The sequence below is a fragment of the Macrotis lagotis genome, chromosome 1 (assembly GCF_037893015.1).
Source record: "Macrotis lagotis isolate mMagLag1 chromosome 1, bilby.v1.9.chrom.fasta, whole genome shotgun sequence".
Taxonomy (NCBI): Eukaryota; Metazoa; Chordata; class Mammalia; order Peramelemorphia; family Peramelidae; genus Macrotis; species Macrotis lagotis.
The window spans coordinates 783,864,011-783,889,313 of NC_133658.1; the positions used below are offsets into that span (position 1 = coordinate 783,864,011).

General features: G+C 34.2%; 1 protein-coding gene and 1 pseudogene across 1 annotated transcript in view; one reads left to right on the plus strand and one right to left on the minus strand.

Moving 5' to 3' along the window:
* LOC141510225 (galectin-8 pseudogene) overlaps positions 1-8,576 on the minus strand; it is a 50,832-nt pseudogene extending 42,256 nt beyond the window's left edge.
* The window catches only part of DDX10 (DEAD-box helicase 10), a 325,417-nt gene that overhangs the window by 176,053 nt on the left and 124,061 nt on the right, over positions 1-25,303 (plus strand). Inside the window, exons 14-15 of the mRNA XM_074216635.1 lie at positions 18,048-18,164; positions 19,847-20,008. Coding sequence (XP_074072736.1) covers positions 18,048-18,164; positions 19,847-20,008 — 279 coding nt within the window. The remainder of the gene's footprint in view (positions 1-18,047; positions 18,165-19,846; positions 20,009-25,303) is intronic.

The window sequence follows — 25,303 nt, forward strand, 5'->3', positions numbered from 1 at the left end:
CCTCTCCTTTTTGGCTTTTAAAATCTATTTTAAGATCTTTAGTAAGATTTTGGATTTGAGTTCAATTTATGAACTCCCTTGAGACACCTCATATAAGTAAATTGTCCCTGCTTTGTTCTTCTGAGTTGGCATTTTTATCATCTCTATCATCTAGCTTTCTATGGTTAGTGCTTTTTTGGGGTCTTTTTGTTCTTTTTTTGATAGTTAAGCTCTGCTCCTGCGGTATAGGGAGTCATTTCCCGAGCTTTTTTGCTGCATCTCAGGTCTGGTTCCTGACTTCACACTTGCCAAAGTATTCCCTATGCAGGCCAATCCTTTCTGTTCCCTCAGTGTTTCTAGGACTCTGACTTTGTCTGGGGTTGAGACCCTCCCTGCTGGTCTGCTCTCTAGCTGCTGGGACCTGGGCTGCACTGTGGCTAGAAGGCCCCTGCTGGCTTTCCCACTCTCCTTCCTAGTTAGACTCCACTTTCCCTTTTCCCTTGAAGAGGCCTTCACTGAAGATCCTCCATGATATCTAGAGTTGAGAACTTGTACTTTTTTTTTGTGGAATCTGTAACTTTAATGTGTATGTAGAAACTTCATTTAATATTGTGTTGGAAAAAGCTCTAGGAGCATGCTAGCTTGATATTGCCATCTTGGCTCCACACTGGGAGTCCATTAATTTTTTTTTTTTTTGCCTAATTCTAACTCAGCTAATGAACCTTATATAAGGAATTGCATTGTTTTACCTCACAAAACAGACAAAAATATATGAAGTAGTGAAAATTGATAAAACAGATAAAAAAATTGTCTTTTTCTACATATATTTAAGAAATTTACTTCACAAGTATAAGATTAGGTAGGTATGATTAGATTGTAGTTTATCTGAAAAAGATCCTGTGACCTTGCAATTTGAATATGAGTACAGTACATGATCAAAAAAGCTGTGATCTTTGTCTTCAGTAATAGAAATAAAAAGTATTCCTTTAAAATTATTGAGATGATTTTGTTATTTTTTTTTTTTTTTTTGCCTGTTCAAAGATCTTCTGGAATACTGTTTTTTTAGTTCTGGATACCATATTTTTTGGAAAGTCATTGATAAGTTGTAGACAGGCTAAAAGAAGGATTTCAGGATGATAAAAATAGAGTATCAAATAGAGTCACTTGAAGGAAGTCAGGATTTTTACATTGAAAAGATGGAGTATACTCATCTTCAAATTCTTTGTCTTTTGGAAAGGAGATTTCACTTGTTCTTTAGCTGTCTGAGACAGAACTAGGCCCAATAAATGGGTCAACATCTTAAACAGGCATATTTAGTCCTGATTGTCAGGATAATCTCCCAACAATTAGAACTCCAAACCAAAGTGAATTATTGTGTTTGGAGATTGTACAGATCTTGTAAAAGCTGAATTATCATTTGTTGGGTCCATTGAAGTACATTCTTTTTCAGGGGTACACTGGACTAGATGACTGCTAAAAGTTTCCTTCAACTCTGAAATTCTGTGAATTTGTGAAAAATAAAGTGACATTATCATCATTATTATCTTTGTTATCATTATTATTAAAGCCTTCCCCCTGAAGAGCATTTTCTGTCTAACAAGAAAATGAATTAGAAATATATGAAATTGTTCTAATTCTTCTCAGCGGCTTCCTTTAGTGCCTTGCACATAGTAGGTTCTTAACAAATATTAATTGATTTGACTCTTTAAGACCTCTCTGTCTTCCTTTTGTTAAATGACCAATAAGATTTGCTTTCTTGATCCAGAAGCATTACTTTTCAGTGTTATCATTTGTTTTATTGCTGTAAAATGTTAAGTGCAGCTCATTATAGAAAATTAATGATGGCTGGGCTCCTGGAGAGTCACAAATTAGAAACCCTAACAAATGCTAAAATTTTCAGTATGTTTAAAAGGCTTGGATATTTATTATGAAAGAAATCAGCTTCTCTTACTGCTGCTCCAAGATTTGTGACATGTCCTGTAAATTCTAGAAGGATTCTATAAAGTATAAGGAGGAGGAGAGAAATTTTGGAAACTCGTTAAAAGAAATTGATGTTGTCATTGCTTATTATCTGTAGGAAAAAAAGCCCCAAAAGTATGTATCAGACTCCATTTCTTCAACTGCCTACTTCCTAATATAGAAATATTTATTAAAAGTGGCAGGTTAAAAATTGGATTCCTAGGGCAAAACATGATTGACTCTATAACTTTGTTAAAGAATAAAGGAAATATATTTGTGAATTTGCTTATGTGGTATCTTCTTTTAGAGAATTATTAATCAGTATGGAAGAAGTTTTATTGGCTAAGGGAAACATTTCTAAAATGGTTTGATGGACTGAAATATAGTTTCCCTTTTGTCATGGGGAGCAACTCTGAGATACTATGTTATAGATGAATCTTTATGGTTATTAAAGTCTTACTTGAGAGCAAAACAGTCAGGTTTGGTGACTCAAATAATGCCATAATAATAACTCCAAATAATGATACAGCAATGATAACTTGAGTTTAAAAATCATTTATTCATCATCTACCATATTGGAAGTGACTCAGTAGGGTTACAGAAAAATGAAATAAGGAGTTTGCTATAGTCAGGGAGTCTATAGTATAGTAATGAAGACAGAGCATTTCTACAAATAATTCAAGTAACAAATAACAGGCTGGTGACCAAGACAAACCATTCCTGCCTTCAAGGAACTTACATTCTATCAAAGGAAAGAAAAATATAGACACTCTTTAAAAAATATGTACAAAATAAATTTAATAGTTTTAAATGAGGAATCAGGAAAAGATTATTCTAGTAAGACACTGGAACAGAACCTTGCAGGAGCTAAGGGTTCTAAGATATGAAGGGGAGTTTGGAGAACACTGCAGGAATGAGAAACCTACTTGTTTAAAGGCTAGAGAACAGGAGTTAGAATTTGTAGAGGGAAAAGAAAGAAAGAAGGCCAGTTTGCCTGGAATATCACTTGGATAAAGAGATAGAATGTGCAGTTAGTCTGGAGGAGGAAAGGGCTTTAAGGCCAAACAGAGAAGTTTGTTTATCCTAAGAATTCTATGCTTTTTAACCTGATATCATCTTTGAGAGGCAAATATTTTCAGTAATATTATCCCTGTTTTATAGGGGAGAAAACTGAATCCCAGAGAACTTCTGACAATCCATCATTGAATAGAAATCAAGGTAGTATTCATACCCAGGTCTTCCTGATATCTAGAACCATAAGTAGTTCTGGGAGCAAGTCTTTGGGAGAAGATGATTCATTCCATTTTTGTGAGAATTGTCAGTTGAATTGTTTGAATTGAAGTTCTGGTGGGATATTCAGATAGAGGGATACCCAGCAGGATTCAGTAGATATTTGGAAGTACCTCCTTCTCTTCCTGGTACATCAGTATGGTCTTGTTAATTACTCAGAAACTTTTCACTCTTGTATAGTAGCAAATGAGGACAAAAGTTCTGAGTTTATATTTAAGTCACTAAATCATACTTCAGTTTTCAAATCTTATTCCACTCTATTTCCTCTCTTTTATTGTATATTTAGCCAATTTATAGCTGTTCACCATCTCCCAATGGACTGTATACTATCTAACTATTGTTTATGTTCTTTGTTTTGACATATCTTCCCCACCCTGAACTTACATCCTTGGGCCCTTCACATATAGTCAACATTTAGTAAGTGCTTTTTGCCTAATTCTAACTCAGCTAATGAACCTTATATAAGGAATTGCATTGTTTCTTAGGACCCTTAGTCTTCTGTTTTTGCTTAAGAAAAAAAAACACTACCATGAAGAAAAGGGCAGGTTCTTTACCCATTTCTATTGCAGAGGTTGAAGAGGTAATTCCAATAGAAATATGCCTAAAATAAAAGCATTCACTTGCCTATATGGCAATTTCAATGTATAGGTGGGCCAAGGAGTGATAAAAAATAATGTTGGAATGCATTATTCAGGCAAAAGAAATGACAAAAATTTAAGTCTTTTATACAACAGAAACCTCATGCCTATATATCATCTGTGCATCAGGAAGAAATTAGAACAGAGCTTGGTGGCCTTTAATCCATACTTCTGGGAAAATTGATGATAGAGGATTGGGTGTCTGCACTAAATCTGATAATTCTGGTTAGCCTCCAGGAGACCAGGAGGCTGTCTAAGGAAAGGTGAAAGGACCTTATTGGAAATGGGACAAGTCAAAGATTCTGTTCCTAGAGGTAGTGAGTTTGGACCTGTGAATTACCCCAAACTTCTACCCTGAGCTAGGATAGGAACACACATATCCAGATAGAGAGAGAGAGAGAGAGAGAGAGAGAGAGAGAGAGAGAGAGAGAGAGAATATTAAAAGTACTGAACATAATGAGTACCCAGTGACATAAAAAAAATGAAATTGATTACATCCTGAAAAAACAGGAAATGACTTTTTACTAACTTGAAAGTCATTTCTAAATCTTTTTTAGTTTCAGACCATTGAATTTTTATAGCAGAAATAAAAATCAATTCCAAATTAGCTTTAAAATGGTGGGGTGGCTAGGTGGAGCAGTGGATAAAACACCTGCCCTGTAGTCAGGAGTACCTGGGTTCAAATCAGGTCTCAGACACTTCATAATTACCTAGCCCTGTGGTCTTGGGCAAGCCACTTAACCCCATTGCCTTGCAAAAAACCTAAAAACAAACAAACAAACAAACAAAAAAGGCTATGGAGTACAATCAAATCAATTCTAGTTTTAAGAAAGAAACACAATTGGAATAAAAATAGTAACAATAGCCATAATGTATAATAGCAGTTGATAGTTATATGGCCTTTACTGTATGGCAGGGGTTCTCTTGTTTCTCATAACAATGCTGGAATAATTGGGGGGGGGGTGTCAGACTACAAGAAGGAAAAGGAAAAAACAAATTTAAAAAAGTAAAATACTATGTTTGATCTACATTTAGATTCCATAGTTCTTTCTCTGGATGTGAATGGAATTTTCTATTACAAGTCTTTTAGAATTGTCTTTGCAGCATTGCTGAGAGAAATTAAATCTTATCATAGTTGATCATTGCACAATTTTGCTGTTAGGGAGTACAATGTTCTCCTGATTCTACTCATTTCACTCAACATCAGTTCATGTAAGTCTTTACAGGTTTTGAAATCTATCTGCTCATTATTTCTTTTTTTTCCTTTTTTTTTTTTTTTTAGGTTTTTGCAAGGCAAATGGGTTAAGTGGCTTGCCCAAGGCCACACAGCTAGGTAATTATTGTCTGAGACCATTTGAACCCAGGTACTCCTGACACTAGGGTCTGTGCTTTATCCATTAAGCCACCCTTTATCCATTAAGCCACCTAGCTGCCCCCTGCTCTTTATTTCTTATTGAGACAAACAGGATGTGAGAATGACAATGGCAATGATTGTGTGGCTCAGAGACTATCACAGACTCCTCCTAACCAAACATTCTACTGAAGTAGCCAGTCTCAAGGCAAAATGACTATCAGAAGAATTAACTTCAAGAGATTAGCATACTTCTTTGACCTGGAACCATTTTGTACTAACTGGGAGGGAAAGTTGAGCCAATACACAATTGACCTAAGTGACCCCTTACAGATCTGCATTCCTTCTTCTGGGTCAGAACTCTTGTAAACACCAAGACTGGTTTGTTGAAAATGATAGGGAAACAAAAGTTGTTAAATGAAAAAATGAGAACTCCACATGGTTTAGAAGTAGGATAGCTCATCCATTTCTAAGAAGGCAGCATTTAATTCCATCAAAAATCAAATAAAAGCTAAGCTTAGAGAGATAAAGGATTCTTGACTCAGTAAGAAGGTAGATGAAATTCAGTTTTATGCAGATAGTTACAATCCAAAGTGCTTTTATGATGCACTGAAGGGTATTTATGGGTCATAAATATATGGTATACCTCAACTACTCAGTGCTGATGGAGCCACATTGATTAGTGATAGGGACATGATCCTAGAGAGATGGGCTGAACACTTCCATTGCATTCTTAATAGATCATCATCAATCACTGTAAAAGCCATAGACTATTTACCTCAAGTTGAAGTCAGTCTGTTCCTTGCTGAAATTCCAACTAAAGAAGAGGTTATTAAATGCCATTAAGTTCCTTTCATGTGGCAAAGCATTTGGTGCTGATTTTATTCCAGCTTAGATTTACAAGGTTGGGGAGAGGGTTCAATGTTCATATAAAACCTGACTGAAGATTTCCAGGTTATATGGCATGAAGAGGTTATCCCCAGGAATTCAAGGATGCCTCCATTTCCCTCTCTATAAAAGTAAAGGAAACAAATTGTCCTGTGATAATCACAGGGGCTTTTCTCTCTTAGTCATTGCTGGTAACATTCTTGCTAGGGTCTTCCTTAAAAGGCTGATCCTTCACCTAGAGGAGAGCCAGTGGAGCTTCAGAAAGGGTCAAGGAATAGTCATACAGTGTTTGCTGCCCGTCAATTCAGGAAAAATGCCCAGGAGCAGAAGAGAGATCTGTATATAACATTTATAGATCTGATCAAGGCCTTTGATACTGTCAATTATGAGGATTTGTGGAAAGTTATATCAAAATTTGGTTACTTGAAAAAGTTCCATCAGTATTGAACATCAATTTCATGATGGCTTCTTTGCCCAGCCTCTGGATAGTGGACAATACTCTCAAAATTTCCCGATCACCAGTGGTGTAAAACAAGGTTTTTCTTGCTCTCATTTTTTTTAACGTGATATTTTCAATCATATCATCAAATACCTACAGTCAGGATGAACAGGGCATCAAGGTCAGCTTCTGCACTGCTGGTAATTTTTTTTTTTTACATTTAATAGAGAAAATTTATTAGAATTTGGCTTATATGACTATGTCCCCCCCATTGATATTTTATTTTTCCAATTGCATGTTATGAAAGTTTTTCAACATTCATCCACATATATATGCCTATTTATGTTACATAATTTTCTTACACCCTCCCTCCTTTCCCCTCTCCCCTCAGCCATGAATGGTGAACACTGTTCATATACATTTGTGTTTAACATTTTTACAGATTAGTCATTTTCTGTTTGAGGAATTAGGAGTAAAGGGAAAAGAAAGAAAAACCATGAGATTGGAAGATAAAGCATAAGAAATACTTTTAAAAAATGAATGTAGATGAATGAATTCAGATTTTGTACAGTGGTTTTTTGTTTGTTTTGTTTTTATTTTTCTTCCTCTGGCTGAGGATAGCCTTGTCCATAAAAGGTTTCCCAGGGTCGTCCTAGCTCTCCGAACTGCTGAGAGGAGCTGCATCTATCAAGGTTGATCAGCTCAAAATGTTGTTGTTCATGTGTACACCATTCTCTTGGTTCTGCTCCCTTTTCTCAGCATCAGTTCCTGTAATTCATTTCCACGTTTCTCCAGAGTCCAACCATTCATGTTTTCTTATAGAACAATAGAATTCCATAACATTGACATACCATAGGGACAACTATGTGAAGCAAATGGGTAGTGTGGATAGGCCTTGGAGTCAGGAGGATGGAAGTTCAAATCCAGCCTCAGTCACTTGATTCTTGCTGTGTGACTCTGACCAAGTTACTTGATTACTGATTGTCTCTAGTCTAGGACCATCTCCAGTCATCCTGATTCATATCTGATTACTGGAACCAGATGGCTTTGGAGGAGAAAGTAAGACTTATGACTAAGCACATACCCCTATGCTCAAATCTAATTCATGTGCTTGTTATGGCATTACCTCCCTGATATCATGGTCATCTTCGAGAATGAAGGACAAGCATCAACACATATTATAACATGTTTAGCCATTCCCCAATTCATGCTGCCAATAAATTCTTTTAACTTGAAAAGGCTAGACCAGAGTGGAGGGAGTGTTGGTCCATGATTTTGTTTGCAGATGATAATGCACTCAATGTAGCCTCTGAAGTTGAGATGCAGCAAAGTTTGGAATGTTTTTCTGCTACTTCAAGCAGCTCTAAGGAAATATGAGATGAGTACCCCAGGGGTTCATATGGACTATTTGTGCCTGTCCTGTGGTAAAGCATTCCCAGCTCATATTAGTTTGGTCAGACACACTATAATTTGTCTCTACCATAGTGATGTCATTTTGATCTTCTTCAATAACAAAGGACAGGATCCAACCAAGGTACCAATACAGCAGAATATTCTATTATATTCATATAACACATTTTCTTTAGCCACATTTTGTTTGGACTTGAAACCGATTCATAATCCCCTTTGAGCCTTTGTATGTAGTCATTTTATTCTGCTTTTTTCTTTTAAAATGGTGTTTTGATCTTCCCATCACCATAGTAACTTTCTTATTTTAGGGCCCTTTTTGCTTTTGTTCATTTTAATAGTTGAACTCTGCTTCTGGGGCCAAGTGGGCACAGTCCCAAGCTTTTTGCTCTGGGATCAGGTGGCTGGTCAGTGATGCCTGCAGTTAGGCCTCAGGTGCTGGCAGCTTGCTCCCTGCATTAAGGAACCCCTAGAGTAGAGGGACTCAGACTCACCTGTCATGGTGTTTTGGGGCTTTCAGTATGCCCTCTTTGGGATTGGGGCCCTCACTGCTTGTGGCTGAGAACCTCCCACTCACTTCCCTGTTCCTTGCTGCTGCTGAGCAATACACCTTTTTTACCCACATGTGACAGACTTTTCTGGAAGTCCTTCCAGGATATCTTGAGCTGAAAAATTGTTTCTCCCCCGCCCCCTTTTTTTCTGTTGCTCCAGAATGTGTTCAGAGACTTTGTTTAATGCTGTTTCAGAGGGAAAGTGGGAAAGGGAACTTAGTAACTTCTATCCATCATCTTGGCTCTGTCCATAATCAGCAAAAGCTTGATCTCGTATTAGGTAGAGAGATATGGCAATAAAAGATATTAATGGTTTAGAATATAATTTCATTTGTCACATCTCTGAAGAAGTTTGTTGGAATTTTGTGATCTATCTTGCCCCATAAAACAGCAGGACATAATAAAGAGAAAAAGTGTATGTAGAGAGAAATGTGCAGGAAAGCTGATCAAGTCAGTTCCTCCTTGGAACTTTAGAGGATTCAGCAACAAAGTTGCTCTTTTAATTTAGGATTTCTGATTTTTCCAAAACAGAATACATGGCTCAGTCGAAAGAACTCTGGAGTCCGAAGACCTATGATTACATCCCACCTCTAATATTATTACCCCTTTTCCCTTATTGGTAAAATTCGATTCGATTTCCTCTAAGGTTCTTTCCAGTTCTAGATCTATATTTATAATGCATTTAAGTATTAAAAAGACAAAAAGATCTGCCAAGATTTCTCTAACAATTCATCACTTTCAGTAACAATAAAACCACCACATTTGATCTCTAATCACAGTCCCAATCTATCAAATAAAGGAGTAGAAATTTCAGGCAAGAAATATAGGAAAACTTCTAGATTTGACTAAGTATATGTGCATGCAAGGGCTGTGTTGGAGTCAGCAATGTTAAGGGGGGATTTTGGATCATTTCTCAAAATCCCCAAAAGAAGGAGGGATACTGAATATTTGGAAAAAAAATACCTCTCCCCTCAAATGGCAATTAAAAAAAACTACTAACTACCCACCCATATCCCTGTTTTTCCATTTGTACAGAACTCATATGTCAGTATTTTAGATTTGCATCGAGAATAGATATATGTGTGTGTGTGTGTGTATATGTATATATAAAATATTGTTTTGAGTAGCAGACCCAAATCTTGAGTCACACACCTTACTAAAACTTGTAAGGAATTCAAGATGCACTCATATGTATTATTTTAAAAAAAGATTGAGTAATGGAAAGTGTCACCTTAATGACTATTCTTCAGGATGTATCTTCTATGTAGCATGAGATATCAAGTGAACCATTAAAAAGGGGTGTCACATGTGTGTTGACTGTGTTTGCCTTTATCGTGGAAGATGTCCTTCATTGAGTCCAAGCAAAAGGGGAATTTTTTATATATGGGCATCCCAAGAGTCTTAGTCTAGTTTGAAGCTACTAAAGGTTAAGCTATTAAAGCTTAAAACTGCACATAACTCTTGGGATACCATATCTATACAGAGTTCTTCTTTTATTTGAACTCATCACATGAGAGGGGCAAATATTTTCATGGTTCATCTAATATTAAAGCTTATTAAGCTTTAATAGCTTAAAAATTAGCTAATATTTTTGGGGCACTTTATGGTGAAGGGACTTCAAATACTCCATATTGCCATTAAGCCTCAGCATTATAGAATCTTACATATGAAATACAAAATAATTTAAGAGTTCATTGCCCCCTATCCATACAAAAAATATAAGTAGACGAATAATGTCTGTTTCCACACTCTGTATGGTGTGAAATTTGATGGATACTTCTAACAGCAAGTTGATTAGTATATATATTTTGGATAAATCTTAAATATAGAAACTGAACTGAATTCAAAATTGAATAGAAGTGAAGTGAAGAGTGAAGATTAGATTGCTTTTGGGAAATTGAGTGATTTTCCCAAAGTCCCTTCTCCCTCCCCCTTAGGGAGGGCCCCTTCCCCATCCCCAAACAGCAATGTGTCTGAGAATCATATAATTCCATTGTAGCTGAAGAATTAAAGTTATGATTCATCAAAAAGATAAAAGAGAGTTACGGGATTTTGTGTAGATAGATTGTAGCTTCTGACAAATAGAATTGCTCAGGGGAAACAGTATGAAAGGATGTGATTAGAATCATGTCTGACTGGAAAAGGAGGTAGATAGGTTACATAATTAGGGTATAGATAGCTGATTGTACATATACTCCATTGAAAGCTCTAGGCAGTAGCCTAGAGATCTAGAGGAAAGCCTCATTCTCCTGGGGGATGACATAGACAAAAATCATACACAAGAAAATAAAACATAATGTGTGACAAGTGAACTTTTGGAAGGAATACCTATATCTCTGAAACCAAAGTCATATAACTCCTATCCCTTTTCCTTCTCACATGATTTACAATCATTTGTAAATGATTTCTGCTAGATATCATGCCAATAATGACTTAGATTAAGTAGAAGTCATATTTATAAAACATTCAGGAAATCGTCTCTTTGATAATGTTTCATTTTAGAAAAACTTTGTGCACCTCTACAAACACCATTATTTATTCTTCTTAACTTCTGTTAAACTCCAATTGGTGATATTTTGTGGTCCTTTTTTCACATTGTCCAAGTTTCCTAAATCTTCTTGTCTACTCAGATAAAAAGGATAGTTTATTACAGTTGACTGGTAGAAAGCATTACTTGTTGTTTTAAATTCATTTTATATCTTTTAGTTGATTATAGTAAACACTTAATCTATAGTATAAGTTATAAATGAAGGTGCAAGAGGATTAAAGTTGAGGCAATAATGTAAGCAGCAGTCTAATTTGTGACATAATTTATACAACTTATTTAAATTCTCTTTGACTGGAATAGTGGGTTGTACTGAAAAATTTGAAATTTCATCAGGATATATGTAAGTTCTCCAGAAGGTATCTTTATAGTAATAATGATAGTGATTATGGTCATAATTGGATATATAGGGTTTTATATAGGTATTATATAGAGCTTTAAAGTTTACAAAATACTTTTTTGCAGTTTATCTCCTTTGACAATAACTCAAAATACATAGTTCCATTAAAATAGTCTGCAAAGCTGCAATATGAGGTAGAGGTATGCAAAACTTCTCTAAGCCTGTGCTAGAAAAACTGAAGGTTTTGTCAGGTTCTACCAATTTAAAATTTTGGAAGAATTGGGAACAGGTTTTGTGGTTGTACTTTGAAGATTGAATAACTTAATTTGGAGCAGACCCATTACCAAAAAGGTGACCACAGGTAAAATGGAAGTGTCAGAGAGTTGCTTGTTGCTTTAGTGGAGCATATGATACTCATCCTATTGAAATCTCAGAATTTCTTTATAGAGACTGCATAATGCTTTAATAAACGATGTCATGTTTGTTATCTTGTTTTATTCTTGCAATGCCCTTATAATAGTTGGTAGGTCAAAGTATGATGTTATCTTCTTGCTTTGTTTTTGTCAGTGAGGGCTAGGAAGAGGGAGAGGGCCTTGTCTCTAACCTCACCTAGTCCTTTTCTCCTCCCACTTTGCCTTCTCTACTTACAAAAAAGAAAGCAAAGCTCTTGTAGAAGGAATAGTAAATAATAGCAAAATAGTAAATAGTAAAAAGAAACTAGTAAAGTAAAATGAATTCCCACGTTGGCTATATATACAAAACTAACAATCATTCTCTATTTTGTGTCTGTTACCTTTCTGTCAGGAGCTGGTAACATCAGTATTTTGATTGATCATTTAGTTTCTTAAGAGTTCTTAAGTCTTTGAGAGTTGTTTTCTTTATGCTGTTCTTACAGGTTATCACTAAGTATTGTGTTCAATTTTGGGAAACCAAATATTAGGAAAGGAGTCACTGTGATGAATACCAGTCTTATGATCTGGAAGAAAACAAGCATTTATTAAAGTGCCTTCTATGTGCCAGGTTTATAATACCTGTGATAAGTATTTCAAAAAAAATTTACTTATTTGATGTTTACAACCACACTGGAGGTAAGGTACTATTATTTTCACCATTTTACAGTTGAGGAATCTCAGGCAGACAGATTCAGTGACGCTTCCTTAGGATCACATAGCTAACAAGTTTCTAAGGCAGAATTTGAAGTCAAGTCTTCTTGACTTTTAACTAAGTGCTCTCCTCCCTTTTCCCTTGGAATTATTTGGGGCTAATATTCTACCTTAATATTTAATACCTAGGTGACAGTGGGCCAACCTCTCTGAGTCTTCTGTTAAAAGGGAATATTAATGTCTACAGTGTCTACTTAGAAGGTTGTTGTGAGGCTCAAAGGAGGTATATAATAATGAACTTTATGTATATATGTGTGTGTATATATGTGTGTGTGTGTGTGTGTGTGTGTGTGTGTGTATACAGAGAGAGAGAGAGAGAGAGAGAGAGAGAGAGAGAGAGAGAGAGAGATTTTCAATTTTAATCTATACTGGAAATCATTCAGAGAATAACAAGGAAAGCAAAGGGACTTGAAATCATACTTTATGAATTTTGGTTGAAGGACCTGGGCATTTTTATTCTAATAAAGAAGAACTCTAGAGGGGCCAGAATCACATTTTTCAAATATTTGAAAAATTTTAATGAGAAAGTGAGATAGTGATTTTTCTGCTTGTCCCAAGAGGGTAGAAGTAGGAGTGAAATTTATAAGTATTTATAAGATATATAAATTTATAAGAAGTAGGGTGAAATTCATAAGAAGGTAGATTTCAGCTGACCCCAAGAGAAAAGGCAGTTTTCCTAAACTAGCTGAAATAGATTGCTTTTTTAACATCCTTTCCAACTTAGATTCCCTGGATTTTTGTTTCTTTGACCCTTCCATGTAGAAAACTGAATCTTATAAAAAAGTGAGTCAGCAAAAGTTATTGAACTTATTGAGTTATTGAAGAAATATGGTTCCATGAAGTGCAAGTTGAGTGGGAACCACACATTAATTCCCCTACTCTTAAATTTTGCTTAGAGATCTGTTGATTTAAAGATAATATTATTAAATGGTTTCTTAATTCTGCTTTTAGAAGCATGGTTTACTGATGCAGGGCCAATATAAAATATGGCTTTTCAGAGTCATGAAGGCCACTCGGTATCTAAAATAATTCTTTTTTTGTCACCTTTCTAATGGAGAGCAAATGCCATTAATTTCTTGATTGTAAATTGATTTGTGGATAAATAAAATTGGATAAGTAAAATTAAGTGCTTTTACAACTTCATACAGTTTTTGGTTACGGTGAAATAAATGACTGCTTTAGTAAAGACACATATAAGTAATAGTTAGTTATAAACAGATAAAAAATACCACCATTTCTGTTAGTTTCAAAATTTTTTCCCTCTCCTTGACAACAAGTAATCTGATATAGGTTATATATGTTAAGCTATGTTAAATATATTAACATATTAGTTTTGTTGTGAAAGAAGAATCAGAAAAAAAGAGGAAAAAACATGAGAGGGGGGAAAAAACTTAAGGTATAAAGCAAATTTTCAAAATTGAAAATAGTATGTTTTGGTTTGCATTAAGACTCCATAGGTCTTTCTCTGGATGTAAATGGTATTTTCTTTGACAAATCCTTTAGAATTGTCTAATCATTGTACTGCTCAGAAGAGCTAAATCTGTCATAGTTGATGATGCTGTTAATGCAATGTTCTCTTTCTGTTCTCTTCAATTAATATCAGTTCATATATATCTTTCCAGTCTTTTCTGAAGTCTACCTGTTCACCATTACTTAGAGAACAATATTCAAGAAGAAATTTTTAAGTGAACCCCCCCCCCACACACACCTATATATAAAGTATTGTGCAAGCATTGGAGTTATTATTGCCCTCTAGGAGCTCACATTGACAATGATATTTAAGCACAAGATATTTAAATGACAGGCAGCTCTTAACAACTAAGATCCAAGGGCCTAGCTCATTTTCTCAATTTTTGTTCTCATTTGTTTCCTGATTGATTTAGTGTAAATAACCTTTTTGTTGATATATTTTTACATTATAGACATTTGTGAGAGGTTTGTTTTTAGCAAAATAAAACAAATAAAATGAATAATAGTAGTCAACTCAACTGACTGTACATATAGCATTTCACATATGTAGCAACCCCTCCCTTCCTATTTTTCAAATTAATATAAATTTATTTTCTCTTTCTTTCACCTTCCACATCCTTGGAGGTTTAGGGAGAAGGAAAGAAAAGTAAATTTCTTGTAACAGATATAAGTAGCCAAACAAAAAGTTCAGGAATTGTGTGTAAAAAATCTGAACTCTAAATATGTCACCTTTAGGTTTCATCCTTGCTCTCTGGAATAAATGCTCATTGTATTGAACATAGTTTTTTAATGCTTTTAAAGGTTTTTGTTTTTATGATATTGAATAAATTATTCTGCTAGTTCTGCTCATTTCATTCATAATAAGAAAGTTCTTGAAATTGTTCATTTTTATAATGTTGATACATAGTCTCAATCAATTCATATAAATCTTTCCACATCTCTTTGAAATCATATATGTCTTTAGTTTTTCTAGCACAATTACCCTCCATTACATTTATATACCACATGAAATTTATTCAGCTATCCCTGATGGATATCTTCTTAGTCTCCAGTTTATTTTTTTTACTACTATGAGAACTGCTATAAGTTTTATACTTAAAGGATATTTTCTCTTTTCTTTGATCTATTTTAGGTATTAACATAATACTGTTATAGGTGGGTCAAAGGACACCCATTGTTTAGTAACTTTTTGTGTATATTTCCAAATTACTTTTTCAGAATGATTGCTTCCAATCAGAGATCCACTAAAAATATACCTTTTTTTGCCTGTTTTCCTATAGCCTCTCCAACATTTACAATTTTCCTTTTTCATCATCTTTACTACTTTGATGGCTATGAAGTGAAATCTTAGAATTTCTTTAATTTCTGATTCTATATTTAGTATGATTTATATTTTCCCAAATAACTGCAGATAGCCTGAATATTTTTCCCTTTGGATCTGCTGGTTCTGATTCTTAACCTATCTATCAATTGGGGAATATCTCTTTTCTTTTGAATCAATTCCTTATATTCTTAGAAATGACACATTTACATGCAAAGGCAATTTACAGATGAGGTCATATGAAAAAATGCTCCAAATCATTACTTATTAGAGCAATGCAAATTAAAGCACCTCTGAAGTACCACCTCACACCTCTCAGACTGGCCAATATGACCAGAAAAGACAATGATCAATTTTTGAAGGGATGTGGGAAACCTAGGACACTAATACATTGTTGTTGAAGCTGTGAACTCATCCAGGCTTTCTGGAGAGCAATTTGGAATTATGCACAAGGGCAACAAAAATGTGCCTACCCCTTTGATCCAGCAATACCACTGGGTCTATACACTGAAGAGATTATCAAAAAGGGTGAAAACATCACTAGTACAAAAGTATTCATAGTAGTCCCATGTATGGTGGCAAAGAATTGGAAATTAAAAGAATGTCCTTCAGTTGGGGAATGGCTTAACAAATTGTCGTGTATATATGTGATAGAACACTGTTGTTCTGTTAGAAACCAGGAGGGATGGGAATTCAGGGAAGCCTGGAAGGATTTGCATGAACTGATGCTGAGTGAGATGAGCAGAACCCGATAAACACTGTACACCCTAACATGGGGGTGATAATCAACCTTGATGGACTTGCTCATTCCATCAATGCAGCAATCAGACACAATTTTGGAGTATCTTCGATGGAGAATACCATCTGTATCCAGAGAAGGAATTGTGGAGTTCAAACAAAGATCAAAGACTATTACCTTTAATTTTAAAAAAAAAACCCTGTTATATAATTTTGCTGCAGTTTGCTACATTTGTTATAAATCTGTGACTTACATTACAGTACTTACCTTAGTTTACAGACCAGTTTGTACAGAGGAAAAGAAGAATAGGAAATGAACATGTACATTTAACATTTCACATATGATAGGATTTCTCTCTCATCATATTTAACATAGATCAATGTATACCATGGAAACAATGTAGAGAGACTAACAGACTTCCTTCTGTGGGGGTTGGGGGAGGGAAGCAAGATTGGGGGGAAAGTGAAAATTCAAAATAAATAAAATCTTATTTTTATTTTAAATAAAAATAAATGAGACCTTTGTTGGAGAAATTTTTTTTTTGCAATTCACTATTTGCATTTTATTTATTTTTTATTTTTTTTATTTTTATTTTTTGCAAGGCAATGGGGTTAAGTGGCTTGCTTAAGGCCACATACCTAGGTAGTTATTAAGTATCTGAGGTCATATTTGAACTCAGGTACTCCTGAGGGCCGGTGCTCTATCCTAGCCACCTAGCTGCTCCTGCATTTTAATCTTCCCTTTATTAGATATGGTTTTGCAATTTTGAAACATTACTCATTAAATACATAGCATGGTATTAACTTTTTAACTTAAATAATAATTTTCAGGACCCAGATACTTTGTCACTTCAGAAGAAACAAAAGACTTCTATGTACAGGGTTCTTTACTTTCAGATAAAAATGTTTATTTAGTCTACCACATTGTTGAGGGGGCAATCCTCCTCCTATGCATTATATATGTTACTGCCTTTGAGTTATGTGGTAACTTATTTGTTTACAAGCATTTTAATTAGCCTGTCCTAAAACTTTAGAAATATTGTTATTTGTTAAGGTTATGAATTTGTACATATTCAGGATAAACTTCTGTTCAGATGGGAAATAATCATCTTATTTTGCTCTTTCAGAATCATTCACAGTGCAAGGTTATCCTAAGTGTTGTTGATTAGTAATAGCTACAAATCATATTTGCAGTCTTCTGTTTTTCTCTGAAGTACCTATGGTTTGGAGATTATTTTACTTAGCACAAGCCCATCATATCTTTGCATTACTAATGGACCTTTTTGAAATGTGTTGTCATTGACTCTAAATGGTTTTCTGAACAGAGTTGGGACTAGGACTGTTATCCTTTTAAGCATTATTTTTGTGATTTGCCCTTTTAGAATAGCTTGTTAACCATTATCTAATATTTATGATTGCTTAAATGGATACATTCTGAAGGATAAAGAATGGATAAAGAATGTTGTAATTGTATCTTGTATTATATTTTACCGTGCAAATATATGTATTCTCATATCTTTGCCTCTTCAAAATGGCATTCTTATCTGGGTAATTTATTTAGTTTGAAGTAGTGTTTTACTCACAGCACTGTGCTAGTTCAATTTTCCAATTGTGCAAAGTATCACATTCATGCAGAAATATTTGTATTTAGGTTTAATCATGATTTCCAAAGACCTAAATGAGTAGGAACTTAAAAGACCATTTTGTCTAGCTTTCCATTTCCTTCCTATACACTTCAGGGCATGTAGCAATGATAATTATTTGACCTCTGCAGGAGCATATCCAGTTACAGAGAACTCTCTGCTTTCCAAACCTTTCCTTTCCAGTTTTGGACAATTTATATTGTCTTTCTTAGTTTCTTAATGATTTATCCCTCATTTGGGAAGAACACAGTCAAATGTTAATTTTTTCCATAAAATAACCATTTGGTCGATTGTCTATGGTTTTTGTCTTTCTCTTTTCACATAGAAGAAACCACCTAATTCTGGTGTCAAGAAAAAAGCAACCAAAGTGACAGAAGCAAAAAAAGTGATGAAGAGGAAATTTAAAGTGAATACAAAAGTCACTTTTAGTGAAGATGGAGAGGTAAGATTCTGGAAATACTCTGCCAAATAGTTATATTCAGAACAGCAGGAATCAATGCACCTAATTTGCTTGACTATTTATTAAGTATATATAAAACATGAAGTTTCTAGACTTACATCTGGGGTGGCTCTCACATATTATTTTCTGAACATTATAATATAAAACAGGAAATGAAACTGACTATAAAATGATAGCAAGTCTTATAGGAATAAGAAAATTGTCTTCTTTGTTATATCCCTACTAAAGAAACTTTTTCTCTGTAGCATCTCAGCTTATTTGAAAAGAAATATAGAGATGATGAAAGTTCTATGCTTCATGTATGTAGCTGCTTTCATTTCTTATTCTTTCCTTTGTACAAACTGGCCTGAAAACTAAGGAAAGTACTGTAATGTAGGTCATAGAATTATATATTTCTATTGCTAAAAGACATTCTAATGATCCCATAGACATGCCTCATTTTTCATATGAATGAACACAGGACCAGAACAGTGATATGGCAGGTGATCATCTGATGAGTTTGTAGCAGAGCTGAGAGTAGAATCTCATTTCCCTGACTGTCAAGTCTAATGTTTCATTCAACCTTGAACTTGTACCAACAGCTAATATAAGAATAGTATTTATTGATGGTATCAATAAATTTTTTATATTGTGAGATGCTACATAATTTTATCTCAGATATGTAAATAATGCCCATTGAGTTCTCATATGTTAGAGTAGCTTTAATCTTAGACATGTATATTTTTAATAGATCGAAATTATAGGATTTCTCTTGAAATTTTTGTTTCATGAACAGTTTAAATTAGTTTAAATTTGTATCAGTTTTCTTAATTCTCATGGCAAAAACATGAGAAGCCAGAGTAAATCGAATTAAATTAGGAATTTTGTGCAATTCTTGACAACAGCTGACTGCTGCTTTCCTTAAATGACATTGTATAAAAAGCCCACTGATGGTCATGAGGTTCTGCAATGTTCTGTGTGAGCTGCTCATTGAGTGCTTTAGTGAGCTGTAGAGGTCATACTTTCTATGTCTAACTAGCATCTAGCATAAAGAATTTTTAGAAGAGAAAAAAATTCTCATCTTTGAATGTTAGGATTTATTTGTTGCCAATAGGAACTATGTCTGCTTTCAAATTTTACTGTACCAACACAACATAAAATACTGACCTCAGTTCTGTCTTTTACCTTGTGGTGTCAAAATAAGGATATTGTTTAGTAACTAAAAATGCTCATTATTTTTATTGGGTAAGATCCATCTTTGTCCTCTTTTTAATGACATCCTTAGCTTTCATATATTTCATACTTCAGTATTGCTTAATTTACAGAGGTCACAGAGTTTTCACAATTGAAAGAAGAATGTCCTTTAAAACATCACCTAAGAGTGGTCACTCACTCTTTGAAGCTCTTTAGCAAGAAACATTCTTTTACCTTTTGTATCAGTCACCTATATCTGGATAGCTGTAACTGTAAAGTAGGGTTTTTTTTTATTAGTTCGTTTTCTGTACATGTGCCCTTAATCTGTTTCTTTCCAACTTTCACCTAGCTCTGCCTTTTAGAGCCAGGCAACTGTACAGAAACCTTAAAGATATAAAGGTATTATGACGAAAAGTGCATTTTTCATTTCGAATGAATGGTTGTTATACTAAATGATAAAGTTTATTGATATTTTTCTTTTAATTTAATAGCTGGTTCAGCAGTGGCCACCTATACAAAAATCCCATGTGAATAAAATTGAGGAAGAGGATGAGTGTGCTGGTATCAACTTGGAGAAAGCCAAAGAAAGACTGCAAGAAGAGGACAAATTTGACAAAGAAGAATACAGAAAGAAAATTAAAGCCAAGCATAGGGTAAACCCTGCATTTTATTATTTAAAAAAAAATTTATATACAAATTTTTTTTTGATCTCATCTTTATTCCCATATATGTGGCTTCCCTTTACCCTCCCATAAGCACTCTGAGAATCATTCCTTGTAACAAATAAGGGGGGGAAAAATTCCAATTAAATAACACAGTGCTGACAGTATATCTTCTGCAAAGAAGGAAAGGAGATATGATTTCTTTTTTGAATTCCTTTTGAATACCTTTGCATGCCAAATAGATCACTACATTTAATCCTGGAGGTGAAAGGAAGCTACTGTAGTGACATGGGCAAACTTGCACTTTAGGAAGATTGTTTTCAACTAAATAGAGGATGGACTAAAGTGAGAAGAAACTTGTGCACTATTGCCACAATTATGAGTTGATAAGGGCCTACATTTGGATGTCAAAGGATAGATGGGGTCACACACAAGAGATGTTATGGTTTATAGCATATAATTTTACTTTTGATATAAGGAATACTTTATTTTTTAATTTTTTTAGGTTTTTGCAAGGCAATGGGGTTAAGTGGCTTGTCCAAGGCCACACAGCTAGGTAATTATTAAGTGTCTGAGGCCGGATTGGAACTCAGGTACTCCTGACTCCAGGGCCAGTGCTCTATCCACTGTGCCACCTAGCCGCCCCATAAGGAGTACTTTAAATGTACATAATATTGCACTTCATAGACATTACCAAGAAAATGCATAATTAGACAAAAGAAATGGGCAAGTTGTAAAAAAGACTCATTGGTTAGTTTGGTTGGTGTATTAATTGGAAATTAATTATTTGGAATTTGTTAAAAGCTCTAGAATATGCATTCTTAGCCATATGTTTGAAAAGCATGGAAAACTGTAAATATGCCAAACTTGTGACACATCTATATAGCTTCAGAAAGTATAGAATACTATTAAACCTTTTTACTTCTCATTTATTTTTTCACTATATATTATTAAGTTGATTACAAATAAGACACTCAAACATTTTTTATAGAAAATCCTTTTTTGCTTAATCTTGGTTCTTGACTGTAAGTTTTTATATGAGTAGACTGCCCATTTCTGTGATTATCAATGTTCTGCTTTACCTACATTGTGTGTCCGTCATTGATTTTTTCATATACTGATAACACTAAAATCCACTCAGTTCTCTACTTGAGAGAAATTATACTTATTTCTTATATTATCCTCTCTCTTTATTCCTCTTCCCCTCTAAAATAAGTTTGCCATACTTTGGAAATGAAATGTGAATTTGTATTGTTCTGAGAACTTTTTGCAGTATTAAAGTAATTGGAAATGCTCAGGATTTTCACATGAAAGCAAAAGAATCATAGCACTGAATTTAAAATGGTATAGATACATAAGTCAAATGGAATTTATAGCTTCTGCTAACCATTCAAGGACTCATTGCTTTCTGGAAAGATCTTGGCATGATTTTTGATTCCTTTTGACTTGGTTTTTGTTTAATGGACCAGTACACCATTTGCTTTTTTAAAGCAGTAATCCATATTCCATTCAGTTAAATACCTGTTGCTGTTTCACAATGCCCTTTGATGAATAGAAAGCAAGTAGATATTGAACATAGCTTTAGGGATGGGAAAGGATATATAGAAATAAGCACAGTGCTTTATACATAAAAGGTAGAATTGCCTTAGCAGATGCTTTAAAGAGATCTTGAACTTCTTTCAAATCATTATTTCTTTATCAATATCCAATCAAATGACTGAGTCTAAAGTTATTGCTTCTTTAATATGAAATTGTTGAATGTATACAACCCTCTTTATTTTAGAGTATTCTTGAAACATTTTGAGAGTTAATATCATATAATATATATATATAGAGAGAGCAAGATTTAAAGCCAGGAAGACCATGAATTTAAATCCTGCCTGACACATGTTGTCTGAGTGACCCTGCACAAGTCACTTGATCTCTGAGAGATCTAGGCAAATATGACTGACCATAACTAGGATCTAAGAAATAAAAATAAGACCTGAGATAGATTATCTCTATTTAAATTTTATAAGAGCAAGTAATTTATAATATCAAATTAGTAGCTCAACTCTGCTTCAATTGTGAGATTAGATTTTGTTACAAAAATTTAAATTTTATCAAATGTGTTTACCTGTATTGATAATAATAAAACAATAACTGGCATTTATATAACTTGCTATGTTCTTGGCACTGTGCTAAGTACTTATAATTATTATCTCATTTGATCTTCACAACAACCCTGGAAAGTAGGTGCTACCAATTTACAGATAAGGAAACTGAGGCAAACAGGGTTAGTTTGCTCCGGATCACATAGCTAGTATGTATCTGAAGCCATATGTGAACTTGAATGATCTTGACTCTAGGCTGAGTTCTGTACAGAGGGACTTTTCTTCCATTGACATTTCCAAAACCAATTAAATCACAGTTCCACTATCACTTTGATTTTTAAGTTTCATTTTTCACTACACTCTCTAACACTAAACCCTTTGAAACTGAAGCAAAACTAAAAAAATAATTACATCAGACTCTCCACCTCTGCTTAAAGGAAGGAATTGTCTCTCTTCCTCTTTTCTCTAGGACCAAATACACAATCTTAGCAGAAGATTTGTTCAAACAAATGTGGAAAATAAAATATTTTGTCACTGATACATCCCTAGATATGAAATACCATTGGGGTTCTCAACATTTTTTGTAATTTTCTGGTGAAAACTGTGACACCTCATAATAATTTTTTAAATGCATGAAGTATTAGAATTACAAAGAAACAAATTAATATAAGCATTTTAAAGAGCTGTAGCTGAAAAACATTAGGGAAAGTAACCAAAAGATGACATAGGAAACTTTTAATTTTCTTTTTGATATGTAACTTTGAGGTGGACTGTACCAAATTCTGAGATAAACATGATTAGTATGATACCTTATAGGTAAGATTATTATGTAGGTCTCTCTCTCTCTCTCTCTCTCTCTCTCTCTCTCTCTCTCTCTCTCTCTCTCTCTTTTGGCAAGGCAAGGGAGTTAAGTGACTTGCCCAAGAACACACAGCTAAGTAATTATTAAGTGTCTGAGACTGGATTTGTATTCAGGTCCCCCTGACTTCAGGGGCAGTGTGCTCTATCCACTCTACCACCTAGCTGCCCTGGTTTCTCTTTTTCATATGTCATGTTAAATAAAGTGTTATATTTTACAACAGAATGAAAATTAGTATGCTTATTATAATGAGAGGCAAATTTACTTGCTGAAACAGATTATTCATTGAGCACCTACTTTTCTGATAAAATAACCTTTTTTTGTTACATTTTCTGCCCAGAGGATTGGTATTATGTTTTTTCACAAATGATTTATATCTTTATACAACTTCTGAAGTCTAAAGAATATATAAACTATCAAAATAGTTTTTGTATCTCATTTGAGTGAAGGGATTTGCATTTTATATTTTTGCTTTTTAGCAAGATTTTCATTTTGATTAGATTTCGTTAATGGCAATTAAAGACTCACCTTTTGTTCAAAGAACATTATAAACATGCTCCCATTGGTTTAAAAAAATAGTGTACATATGTATTTCTGCTTCCCTTAATCTCATGTTTGTTCTCTTAATTTATACTTCTGCTGACATTGATCCTTATTTCTCCTGTCATCATTTTAACTATGGGGCATAGTCATTTTTTCTTTAGTCAGATTGCCCAAAATTCCTTTTATTGTCTACAGATTAGGTGTACTAGAAGTCTTTTATACATTTGAAAGAATATAGGAAATATCGTTTTCTAAGTTTTGATGTTAGCTCTACTTGGTGAATATGAATGAAATTTTTTCATATATCACTTATTCAGAATACTGGAAATGATTCTATGATATGCTTATTTTTATGTTTTATGTGTCAGCTTGAATAGTTTTCATCATTTCTAAGTTTCAGTAATAGGTGTATTTCTGTTTTAGCATCACAGAATTGTTGAGTGGGAAGGGATTGAAAAGACCATCTAACTCCAATCTGTACTCTCAGACTCTGTCTTTGACTTAATGGCAACCATTGGCTCTCTGTAGCCTGTGAAGAATCACAATTCAGGTGTAAAAGAAAATAGAGATTTAAATTCTCCCTCAGGATCCATGGGAGGTGTGGTTTCCTGTTTATTTTTTTTCTGTAGTGACCCAAGTCACTTTTAGGAAGGGGTCCTCTTATGGGTGGTCTTAGAGGTGTTTCCAGTGTCTGCAGTGCCCTGGTTGCTTGGACCAAAAAAGAATGCAATCCAGTTCAGATTGAAGGTCAGGTCCTCAGGCTGTGGCTCAAATTAGTTGATAAAAGAGGGAGGAAGAATCCCTTAACAATGCAAACAAAAGATTTAAAAAATTTGTCACCTACTGGTCTCAACACTTCCTGTGCCCATGGTTCCCTGCATCATCAACACGCTCTACCCCAAAGTGTTTTACATTATACAGTTCTTCACTTTCTTCAACATATCCTTATGGGACATAGAGTGTAGATCTGTTATCATCCTCGTTACCTACAACTTAATATTTTGTGATGTGACCATGGCAAAATCCACAAGACACCTGTCATTTCTATGCATTTGAATATTATCCTTTTCCTAACATAGCTAAAGATTGCTGTAGCTTTCTTGGCAGTCTATTAAATACATACTAATTACTCATTGAGTTTAAAGATGATTAAAACACTAGATCATTTTCAAACTTCTACTGTTTTACTTGTGAATTTTGATTTTCTTAGTTCATAGTTCACCTTGGAACTTAGGCAAATTAACTCTCTCCTAAGACTCTAACTTGCTGAGAAGTTACATTATTAGGAAGAATTTGGTCACCTGACAGTCCCCTATACTAACGAAATCACAAGTTTATTTTTATCCCTATAAGACTTAATATTTATATGTTATATATTAAATTTATTCATTGTGTTCTAATTTTCTAGTCTGTCCTGATTTTTTGACTGTTGACTGTCATATAGTTTTTTTTCAGATTTATATCTTTTGCAGAATTAATAAACATGTTTTTTTTTTTTCTGGGCCATTAATAAAAATTCTAAACCCCCCCAGTACAGTTTCAGATTCTGGAGCATTCTGCTAGACTCCTCCTTCCAGTTTACTGTTGAACCTAGAATGCTTTTGTTTGAGTCTAGCCATTAGACCTAGCTGTGAAACCACCTCATTGTAGAGCATCAATTGCTGAAAAGAATGCTGCAATTGGAGCTGGAGGAACTCAGTTTGAATCTTGCTTCTGTTATTTACTACAGGATCTTGTCACTTTACCTCTTTATACCCCTTCTATATCTGTAAAATCAGGGTGTCAGGCTTT